At 50.1% G+C, this 11,314-nt stretch overlaps 1 protein-coding gene across 1 annotated transcript in view; it reads right to left on the reverse strand.

Annotated features, from left to right (window-relative positions):
• The window catches only part of LOC104622104 (electrogenic sodium bicarbonate cotransporter 1-like), a gene marked incomplete at its 5' end in the record, with an annotated part of 25,338 nt that overhangs the window by 13,787 nt on the left and 237 nt on the right, over positions 1–11,314 (reverse strand). Inside the window, 4 exons of the mRNA XM_010288769.1 lie at positions 2,952–3,024; positions 4,370–4,548; positions 8,600–8,761; positions 9,135–9,248. Coding sequence (XP_010287071.1) covers positions 2,952–3,024; positions 4,370–4,548; positions 8,600–8,761; positions 9,135–9,248 — 528 coding nt within the window. The remainder of the gene's footprint in view (positions 1–2,951; positions 3,025–4,369; positions 4,549–8,599; positions 8,762–9,134; positions 9,249–11,314) is intronic.

An 11,314-nucleotide genomic window follows, 5' to 3' on the forward strand; every position in this document is an offset into this window, starting at 1 on the left:
AGTCGAGGCAGGAACGTTTGTTTTCCAACCTGCGAGTGCGACTCATTAAAGAGGCAAACGACACGGCAGTTATTCAGCGTTTCGCCGTATTCCCCGCCGCGTTATTCATCGTTCACTGGGTCGGCAACACGGCGCGTGCACGTATCCCTGCAGGCCGTGATGCCCAACGCGTGCGTGTCACTTCGGGCGCGCGAGCACCCAAGCCACCGAGGCCACGTGCCGTCCAAACCCAAAGCTTCCCTGCCTACACTTTTCCCTTCCCTCCCCCGAGTCTCATGCCCTATCGCCTCCTGCGAGCATCTCCATTGCCGATTCACCCCTCTGTTGGGTTTATTTGCTCCCTTGCGCGAGCTGCCTTGACATTTCACATCAAAAGCCGAATGTTTTTTTCCCGTGGCCCGGGGTTCAGCGGTCTGCCGTCACCGCGCGCCGTCGCGGGGAACCAGCGTGTGGTTCACATAGCTGCGGGTGTCCAAGGGATTCAAAGCCCTCGCTGGATCTGAGGGATTAGTTGAGATGAGATAATATCTCCTCCGGCAAGCTGGGTAGCAGGCTTTCAGAGTTGAGCTTTCCAGTTCATTTACATTGCTCTCTCTCCCTCCCCTTCTATTTCCACCTGTGTTTTTTTTTTTTTAAAGAAAAATGTCCAAATATTATTTCACCATTCCAGGATAATTAATCCTGTAAATCATCCCTAAGGGAAATTTCAGTACATTACCCTGCAGAGGAGCAAGCGGCGCTTTCGTTTTGGAAGATTTTCTTTTGGCAACGTGTTCACTTAACTACGGGGTTGCTGGCTTAGGCACTCCGCGCAAACCCGCTGCTAGCCAACAGAATTAAAAATGTATTTATAGGAAAGCGCCTGTCACTCTCCTAGCAGGGGTGAGGATGTTTCTGCGGAGATCTGCCATAACCGAGCAGGAACATCAGCGACGTTCAAAACCCGCACAAACGACGGCAAACCCCACGGAACACGAAGATGGGATTATCCTGCGGGTTGCCTGTTTTGTTGAGTCTGGGATCGTTAAGGGTGCGCTTTGCTGCCGGCAGGAGAAGGCTTAAACGTTCTGCGGTGCATTTAGCACGGCGGCTCCCTCGAGCAGGGGACCCTGCCGCTGGAGTCTGTTAAAGGTCCCGAAACGCTGCCAGCTGCTCCTCGCCGGCACGTGGGCGAGCAGCGTGCCGGTTCATCCTCGGGCATCCTCCCACCAGGACCTTCCCCAGACGCCTTCTTAGGGGAAGACAAATAATTAGGGAATGAGGCAATAACAGGGGAAATTACAGACCCCAGTGGAATAGAGATCTTGCAGGGAAGGGTCACGCGAACTAACAAACAGAATTATTACAATCAGGCATTAAATTAAGGGCACGGAAATGCCTGTTTGTGCAGAGGAGGAAACTGTTACCAAGGCACAAAAATGTGCTGGTTGCAAAAACAACCTTAGAAGTCAAGGACAGCAACGCGCCGACTTTCGTAAAGCCGCTTTCTCCGCGGGCAGCGTCATTGCCCTCTGCCTGCCTCCCGCCCCGCCGGCTCACGTCTAACTGGGCCTCAGCCCCTGCGGCTTCCCACCTCCTCGTGACCAAAAACTCATTTGCCTCCTCCAGAAACGCTTCGCCGGGCGCCCGCCTGCTCCGCCACGGGGTTACGATGCTGGGTGCCCCCGTTTCAGTACGCCCGTTACTGTTTTGACGTCTTCGGCTCCGACCGTCGGTCTACGGGTCCACGGAGAAGGACTCCCGCAGCCGACGTCTCCTGTTGCACGGTACGCCTGCGCTCGGCGACGCTGCAGTCATCATCCCCGGAGAAGGCCGTATCCTCCACAAGACACGGATAAGCAGGTTTCCCGGTTCCGTTCTACCATCTGACGATCCACCAAGGGTGCGTTTCTCCATGGCTACGTGCCGACAAATTTCAGGTCTTGGAAAAGAGCTACCTTCCCGGATTAAATGGTACATCAGCGGCACAGCCGTTCAGAGCCTTGGCTAAACTCAGAAGAAAAATAACTCAGGAGGTGAAGAAATTGTACTTAATTGCACTGCTTCCTCCAGAAACATGTTTTCCACCCTGCTCAGCGGGGCCTCGCTTCTGAGCAATAAGGGGTGTGCTATTTTAGGAGGGTCCAGCCCAAAAGAGTGAAAATTGGATTCTTGTGCTGCCTTTTTTTAAAAAAAGCCAGGCAAGTTGCCGGAGGCTCGCGCTGCGGAGGTGTGTGCCTTGGTGCCTGCCCCAGGCAAGGTGCGGCTCCGCTGCGGCAGCGGGCCCAAAAATTTTTGGCCAAAACTGTACCCGTGGCCCGATACCATCAACTGGAGGCTGTGCTCGTTGCCACCAGTTCCTGGGTACTCCCTCTCATCAAACACCCCTCCCGTCAGTGGGCCACGCACGCAGCCTGTGCGCAAGCACCGACTGAGGGTCTTCTTCAGGTGTATGCGTTAAGATGCGTGCACGCTCAAATAAACGCAAATGTACTTTTCAATCTACATATCCATCTCTTAACCCGTGTCCCCCACACAGCAACTCTACTGCACTGCCAACCATCCTTCCGTCGTGCCACCAGCAGGCTCTCCAGCTTTATCCGCAACATACTGTCCATAAAACACAGGCACAGCAGAAGTATTAAGGCTGCAAAATAAAAGGACGCGTAACTTCATGCAAGCACAGAAGAAAAATCTTAAAATGAAAAAAATCACAGCCCCCAAGACCACCGGCCCTGAACTTTGGCACTGTTGCTAGCGAGCACATTACAACGATGGGTTTTTTTTCTCCTTCCCAAACATTTGTATTTAAGCTTCCAGCAAATTACAAAACTGCATCAGTAATGCTCACTAATCCCCTTTTCCGCACTTCAGTGGTGAGCTTTTTTAGTAGCAGGAAAACAGCCTGACCGCTGCTGTGGCCCTGCTTTGGCCGTGCGAGCAGAAGGAAGCAGAAAAAGCGATGCCCTTACCTTTAGGATGGGAGCCATGAAGACAGACACGCCAGTCAGAATGAAAACGATGACTCCCGTGACTCTCTGCTCCCTGCAACAACATCACTGGGTGAGCAGGATGGCTTCAGCTTTCACATCGGTTTTATTCCCCCCCGCCGATTACTCAAAACCAAGATAAAGCTTGACAACCCATTTTTGCAGCCCCATTTTCAAAGCAGACTGGCGATTACAAGCCAGCGGCATCAGGCAAGTTATCGTCACCCTGACCGAGCCTCGTACGCCTCTTTTTTCCAAGCACGGGGTCAGTTGTTGAACGCTGCCTTAGCTCCGCCGCTTGTAGGCCAACAGAGAACTGCTACCGAGTAAGCAGGGGTGTGTCTACACGTCAAACATGAGAAACCGTTAACTAGCGATCCAAATTCTCTGCGTGCCGGTATGGATCGCGTGCAAACCGGTAATAAACCAGTAGCTCTCCGCTCATTAATTTGGAGCCTATTTTGAGTCCTGGTCACAGCAACTGCAGCAGTTGGATGAACGGTCCAGGCCTTCGTGGGGTGCTGAACACGTGCCTTCGTCGCTCCCTACGCCCAAAAATACCTTCGCCAGTAATATTTCGGAGTACTGGAAGTTAGGGCATTAAATTTCCATTTAGTCGCCCAAACAAGTGGCCCGATTTCCAGAAGTGCTCCTACTGACAGCACTTCAGACCACTTAATTAAGGCAACCAAATACAGCCAAAATTGCCCAATTAAGTGGAGCCGATCGCTCTAGGCGTGACAGGTTTTCATCTTTTACCGTTATGTTTGCTAACGAACGCCTGTCCTAATTTCCACGGATAAAGAGATCTGCAAGAAATTATCTCCTTTCTCAAGCCACAGAAAACTGCATCTGACCTGGCCGAACAACTTTTGAGGAGCGACGGGGGGCTTTGTCCGAGGGATCGCGCTGCTAAATCTCACAACCGCGTTGGGAAATACGCAGCGAGCAGCACAAAACTCTTCGTTGACAACTCAGCAGTGTCCCAGGGGCACCGGAGCTCGCTCTTGTAAAGCTTTGCGTATTTTCGGGGTGACCTCAACGTGCGCGCCCAAGGCAGACCGAGAAGCGGTCTAAGCGCTGGTGCCAAGTTTCCGTCCTCTCCTCCCTTTGCTCCCGCAGCTTTGCGCAGGCTCTCCCCCGCCTCCAGGCGCGCACGCGATACAACAGTTTTCTTCCTTTTCGAGAAAGAGTACTTGCCAAAGGGCTATGCCAGATAAACTTCTACCTGGGTGCATCCTCTGCGCACAAAAAAAAACTGGTCTGAAGATTTACAGCACATCTTAGGAGCTATTCCCCCCGAACCTCCGCACGTGTCCGGCGCAAAGCAAGGACCTTCATAGCACAAACTGATCTTTGCAGGCAAACAAGGCAATTCAGGCTTTACTGGTTTGACATACCTCACTCCCAAAAACTTGGGCTGTTCTCCAGGAGCTGAAGTTTCCGTCTCCATCTTCAAGCTGTCAATATGAGCGATGGAGATCACGGTAGCAGCAACATACCAGGGCAGACCCATGAAGGAGCATATGATCATCAGAATGGCCACCCAGAACAAATCCAGATGATATCCAGCACCTTTCTGTGAACGGAGACACACAACCTTCAGCTTAATTATTCTAAATACCTACAGAACAGCCAGGGCTCCGGCCCGGCGGGCAGAGGCACACCAAAAAAAGCGGCGTTTCCTTCAACACCATCTTTTGGCCAACAGAAGTTGTCGTAAGAAATAGCAGAGTAGGACACGTTGCTCCTCCAAGGATGAATCGCGCACCTCCGCAGGGAATACGGGTCAGCGTTACAGCCCCGGCAAGCTCGGAAACCAGCAGCACACAGTAAGCGTCGGGGAGCAGCGGACTTGCGAGCCGTCTGGCGAAAGATCAAGCACCTTGTGCACTTGGAGGTCGAGTCGGTACAAGGCAAGCCCTGCGACCAGTCAAATACCTCTTTACGGAGGTACCCGACACAGCAGACCATGAATTAAGGACAACACATTCACCAAAAAATATTTGGCAAGATACACGTCCTATCTTGTAAACAGCGTAAGCAAGCTCTATTTTTGAATACACACACACACACACACACATCTTGGTTATAATGGGTTCACAGTGCTGTGAAGAAGCTCTGCGTTGCCTCTTAAATAACAAAAATGAAACCCCATTATAAAGTGCTGTCTGTCTTTATAACGATACGTTCCCATTTATTTAATGAGGTAACACAGCGACAAGAAACCCACCGCCCAGCACCGCCCCACCGCCTCCCCGCAGAAACACGACGGCCCATTTTCACAGCTCGAGACAGTTGCGGCAGCAAGAGGGTTTGGAGAGGACGAGCAAGAAGATCGGCCCTAAAGCAGGAGAGCGGCTTGTGACCACATGAGTCGCTGGTCCTACTGCTCCGCCACAAGAGCACAGGGCTTCTTTTGACGTGGTGGGATGCCGAGATCGGTACCTTTGTGCACCACGTCATCTCGCGTCTGTCTAAGCGACAGCTTGGATGCGCACCGAGTTTTCAACACCCAAATCACCCTTAAAAACCAGCCCCAAGCCTAATTTTAGCTTTAGGCGGCTGTTGTAAAGTAACTGTCGGTGTAATGACTTAATGAAGCCTACCTGAAAGCAATCTCACAGAAATATGGTGCCTGCTTAAAGGTGACATTTGCCATTTGCTGTCTCAGAGCGAGATCCCAAGTCCTATATTCAGGATTGGAAGCAACTGCGGGATCTCACAGTTGGGACTTCGTAACGGTAGGGCATTATGGTCTGAGCCCCGCTGATGGTGCCCAGTGCTGGAGGCATCTTCCTGAACGCCCAGCCCCAGGCTCTCTTGGGGAAAGCAACAAGAACAGCCAATGGGCTCATACTCCATTGAAAGGAGAAAGCTGCCCTCATTCTTTAACTCCTTTTAAAAGACCCCCGATCTTCTCTTTTTTAAATCCTTTAATGAACTAACGCAGTAACTCCACCAGTCACAAGTGCCAAGAGAAGGAGTGAAGAAACAAATGAGCCACCAAAGAAAGGGATCTTCAGAAAAACACTACAGGAATCTCTAAGGTTTGCTATTTTAAAGAAGATGAACCTTCTTTGAATCCTGTGCAATTTGATTTTATTGGAAAGAACAAATGATCTGGACCTACTTGGTGACCCAGGAGGGACAGCAAGCCAGCTCGTCTTGAATAGTCCTCATTGTTTTCCTCATACGTGTGCTGCTTCCCTTGGCTGGCCAGCAGCGCTGGGATGGGCACTCAGTGACACCTTGCCAATACTTTTGCAAGGCGCTAGCGGGAAAAAAACCCACCCTTCTTTTGGCCTACAGTAGATTTTTGTGTCCGGAGGTGTTTTTTGGTGCAGAGCAGCAAGGTCAGACCCGAGAACCCCCAATTAAACAAAAGCATGTGCTCGCAGCCATAACAAAGGAAGCAGGAAATAATTTTTTTTTTTTTATATTAAACAGTACTTTGCTGGAGTGTTTACACTTTGTTACTAAAAAAGTACACCCCGTGCTGATAGCCTAATCACATTCAGTGCCTATAAGCTGAAGAGATGAGGGGCCTCTTCTTCACGGAGAAAAACCAGTGAATATATTCTTCCAGTGATTAAGAAAATTATATGTCTTCTTAGGTAGATGCAGGAGGCAGACCTAAAACTGAGACCACGCCAATGATTAGCCTCCCCTCAAGGAAGATGCGGGCACGGTATTGGATATACCTGTCCAGATCCAGATGCCAAAAAGCGATGTTCTGAGGGGGTTTTTTAAACCAGCCCCGTAAGACCATCAGCCAGCACTCGTCACTGTGCACAGCAAACCTTTCTCATTCCCTGTCCCTCCGGCTTTCTCCTCCAGGTCAGGCTCAGGACAGTCTTAAATCACACGTTGGTTATCTAATGCCCACAGCGACCACAGGAATTGAAACATCCTCCTCTTTTTCAAGTAAAAGCTCCACTCACAATTCCAGCGGCTCTCAGTATAACAGATGAAGCAGATCTCTAAATAATGACCCGGCATGACCCGCGTTTTGAGGGAGTCTTTGCTCTCATGGGTTAGACCGCTTGAAACCTGCCCCGTTAGCAGGAAGGGAGAGTCGTCTTTTACAGGAATTTAGTATTTTTCAATAGAACTGACCATGCAGGGAAAGGTAAAACTCTACAGGCACGAAAAACTGCATAGAACCGGTCTGGAAAGTTTATTTTAAAAACATTACTACATCCTAGGCTGTCAGATGTCAGCGGATATAAAGCTCTTCTTTAAATAACATCCAACTGTGGCTATGCCCTTGGTATGCCCCAAATCTCTTCAGCTTATTGCTTGTATTTTACAGCACTGTCCAGCCAACGCGTGGCTGTACTGCCATACTCGGGCCATCTCTGGCCATACCCACCACCGGTGGGGTCCGGCACCCCAAAAACTCCTTGGGAGCGGCTGAGAGCCACTCGGACGTGCCGTGGCCGCGACACAGAGAGACCTTGTTGTGCCGATGGCTGGCAACATCATCTTAGATGATAAACACAGTAATAGGAGCTTGTCAGATGCAGGAAAACTTGGCCCGTTGTGACAAGGTGCGAGAGATTTTGGCTTGGATGCAGTAACGCAGTGCTGTGCAAATCAGAATCAGGTCCCGGCTCAGGTTAAAGCAGAGCTCCTGAGGGAAGAGGCCCTTCCAAGCTCACAGCCTCTTCCCACCGCAAGCCTGAGCTCCCCAAAAACGGGCACTCACTGCAGATGTGTGCATGATCACCGCGTGCACGCAATGACGCAGTCTTGCGGAGTTACCAAGGCAAATGACACCTCCGGGCCCAGGGCTAGTAGATTCTGAAATGAACTTCATCCAGCCCTCTCCTAAGGTAGCCAGTACTACTACCGCGAAGAGAACTGCAGGGGCAGCAAGGTTTCGAAGGCAGCTAGATGTCGTTTACATCAGTATTCTTTACCAGACAAGCTCTGACTAGCCTATACCTAGAAGTTTCCTTTGCCACTCTCCGACGTGTACAGTTGGAGAGTGAAGCTCTTGCAAGGGAAGAGCAAAATATTGCGAAGATTTTAAGAAACTTTTTGGTTTCATGTTGACATGAAAAGGGGCTTTAAACACGAGCTCTGCCTCTCAAAGGAGGGCTGCTCTAATTTCTTCTGGCTCTAGCCACGTCTTTGCCAGACGAGCAGCAGGCAGGATGCGATGGGTCCAAGTCCTTTCCTTCCCCTAGACGGGAAGGGGTAGCTGGCTGGTTTTGTGAAATCTGACTGTTCCTGGCATGGGACCTGTTTGCAAAGGAAAAAGGAGGGGCAATCCCAAAGCTTCTCCTGTGGGAATGCTTCAGGCCGCACGATGATGAAGCCAATGAACATTAGGAAGCGCTTACTGAACGAGGCATCGTGAGTCGGCCCTGCGCAGGGTTCCTGCTTTTAGGAGGAAGGTAAATGCTGTTTGCGCGACACTCAAGATTTTCAAACTGAACCCGTGGTTTTCCTGGCAAAAACTCTACACGAGTCAACAAAATAAATATTGTTGTTCGACACCAGCAATGGCGTTTCTGAGGCGGCACGTACACTCAACGCTGTCACGGGCCCTCCTCCGCCTCTAGCACAGGAAAAGCACGGGGCAGCTCCCCACACGCGTGCCAGACCCGAAGCACACCCACCTTGAGCTTGTGCTCCTTCCTGTTGACGATGACGGCTGTGATTTGCTGGTCCATGAAGATGAGGATAGTCACCAGCAGTGCGGGGATGGCTGCTGCCAGGTACACCCACCACGGGTTCCCTCCAAAAGGTGGGATAAACCAACCCCTCTCGGGACTCGTTGGCTTTTAAGGGCAAGGAAAGGAAAGCCTGCATTAGAGCCTCAATATAGGAGTGACGACATCCTAAATGCACTTGTACTTCCAGCAACGGGGCTACAGGGAGACACTCGGGGTTTGCGATGATTTTGTCCTTCCCATTAACAGCAAAAGGTTCAAAGTGTGGAGGCGGGATTTAGGGAGATAAATCAGCCAAGCAAAACAATGCTAATAAAAAGGATATCACCTGAGTAAAACGGTCTTTTCAAGACAGATGACTACCCTCCTGTCTTGAGGGCAAGTCATTTCATACAGGGCAGACAGGGGAGACGAGACATTTTATACAGGGTGGGAAGGGGAACCTCTTCCGAAGGCCACCAAAAAGCTGACAATGACATACCTTGAATTCACTTGGCACGATGAGTTTTGGTGTGTCCACACCTACCAGGGCATCTATTCCACAGAAAATCAAAATGGACAAGATAATGGCAAAGTCACTGATGAGCTTGCGGGCCTGAAACAGAAGTTGATACCATAACAGCAGTTAGCACTATGAAGCACCGTTTCTCCCAGGCTTTGGTTTCTATGCGATACTCCAGGCTCGCGGTTGGTGGCAATACAAGCTCATCATTTCTTCTTTCGTAGAAACAAAGGCGCGCATTGTCACATCTGGTGCCGTCTGTCTAAATGTGCCTTGGTGCTTTGCTGCGGTGTCTGAAAGCCAAACAATTAAGCCTAAATGGAAGTACAAAAACAAGCTTAAGGAAAAAGAAAACTGTTTTTGTAACAAACTCCCACGTGAATTCAAGGCAGTCTCACTGATGCTACGTTTGACAGCAGCGAACAACCACTGGTTTGGAGACCCAGTTTCTCTGCAGCAGTGTCCGAAGAGACTTTTCAGGATCAGCTTCCAATATTAACAGCTATTGAAAATTTACAAATAAACCTAAAAAAACAGTGACTTTTTCTGACATAAAAAAATATTGTCTCCTCCTCTTTGCCTTCTGTTCTCTGATTCTTTAGGGTCTGCATAGTCACGGTTCTCTATGCAGGGCCAGAGACTGCTTTTTTGACGTAAGTTGAGCTTCTCGTGTTATCACAGGACTCCTAAAGTCTGCGGCTTTAAGAAAAAAGACTGGGTTATCCCCAGACTTCGTTCTTCTAATACGACCGATTTTGCAATGCAGATTTAAAAAAAAATGGGAAAAGGAAGAAAAAGTATTTTACACCAGACAATGGAAACAGTCACAAAACCTCCCTTTAGAAGATGGGAATACCCAAACTTCCACAACAGAGATGTTCTGTATGACTGGCAGAGATTACATTGTTTTCTCCTTAAGTAATAAATCAACCTAAACAGCCAGGAAAACAAACTAGGCTTCTCAGCTAAAACCTCAACATGCCCTAAGAGCGCAGCTCTACTGAAGTCCCTGGAATACGACAACTTAAAGCTGCCAGCGGTCAGACCCCAAAATTTAACTGGGCAGAGACCCACTGTGCTTGACTGTAACTGTGTGATCTTCTCAGAGCTGTTGTTCCTTCCAGGTTTCCTGGGTTCACATGGTTACAGATGAATTGAGCCGCATTCCAGCCCGGATGGAATTTCTTTCCTTTTTATTAAAAATAATAGAGTTTCAATTGTAACAGCAGAACAGTAAACATCCATGCAGGATAAATCCCCGTGTGTCAGAACGCCAAAAACGGGGCGGGGGGGGCCGGTCTCAGAGGAAAACATGGCTTTGGTACACACGGAAGCCGCCAGCTCACACGTGGTAACTTCAGGTGGAGGAGACAAAACAAGCAGATGCACCTGAGAGGTGCCGATAAGCTGGCGGTAAGTCTGAGCAGAATCTTGTTTAAATCAATGCAGAGGCTTTTCAGGTCGTCCTTGGTTTGCGTCTGATCCTCCGAGAAGGAAGGGAATTTCTGCTTTAGGTCCCTACCGTAACAAGTAGACCTGATACGGACTGCAGCCGAGTTCGACCTTTTTGCACTGATTTCTGAGTGTTTCAAACGCTACGTGGCGACATCAAAGATGCGTCCCCGTTCTCCTGTTCTACACCGACAGCTCGCTTACCCGCCTTTACTCAGCGACACAGCAAAGGGCTTCTTTTGTCCTCCCCAAATACCCCCTGTGGCTACAAGCGGGGAGACTCCTGACATAACCAGTAACAGCCCCTTTCGGTGGTCCGGTCTCTGTGGAACCGAACGGCCGCGCATCCTGCCCCAGCGCCGGTACACCCCCCATTAAGCTGCGTATCCGACCCTGAAAACGGCCCGCTGAAACGATATATGCCTGAAGGACTCGTCTCGTTCCTTGAGGCTGATAAACGACATCACTGCGTACCTCAGCTCGGACGTGTTGTCGTCTGCACCTTTAAAATCACAGATTTTAAGACAGATTATTGCTCGTTTTGGCTCTTCTGCTGCCTTATTACCCCTGCCATCCAGAAACACCGAGGGAGTGAAAGCGAAGCACTCCCAGATGTACCACGGTTAACCAGTACCACGTTTCTCAACCAGCGCAACCTGGCTTTCCCGCAAAGCGGCTCTCCCTGCGCGGGGGGCCACTACACCAAA

Source organism: Phaethon lepturus, unplaced genomic scaffold (assembly GCF_000687285.1).
Source record: "Phaethon lepturus isolate BGI_N335 unplaced genomic scaffold, ASM68728v1 scaffold35236, whole genome shotgun sequence".
NCBI classification, from domain to species: Eukaryota; Metazoa; Chordata; class Aves; order Phaethontiformes; family Phaethontidae; genus Phaethon; species Phaethon lepturus.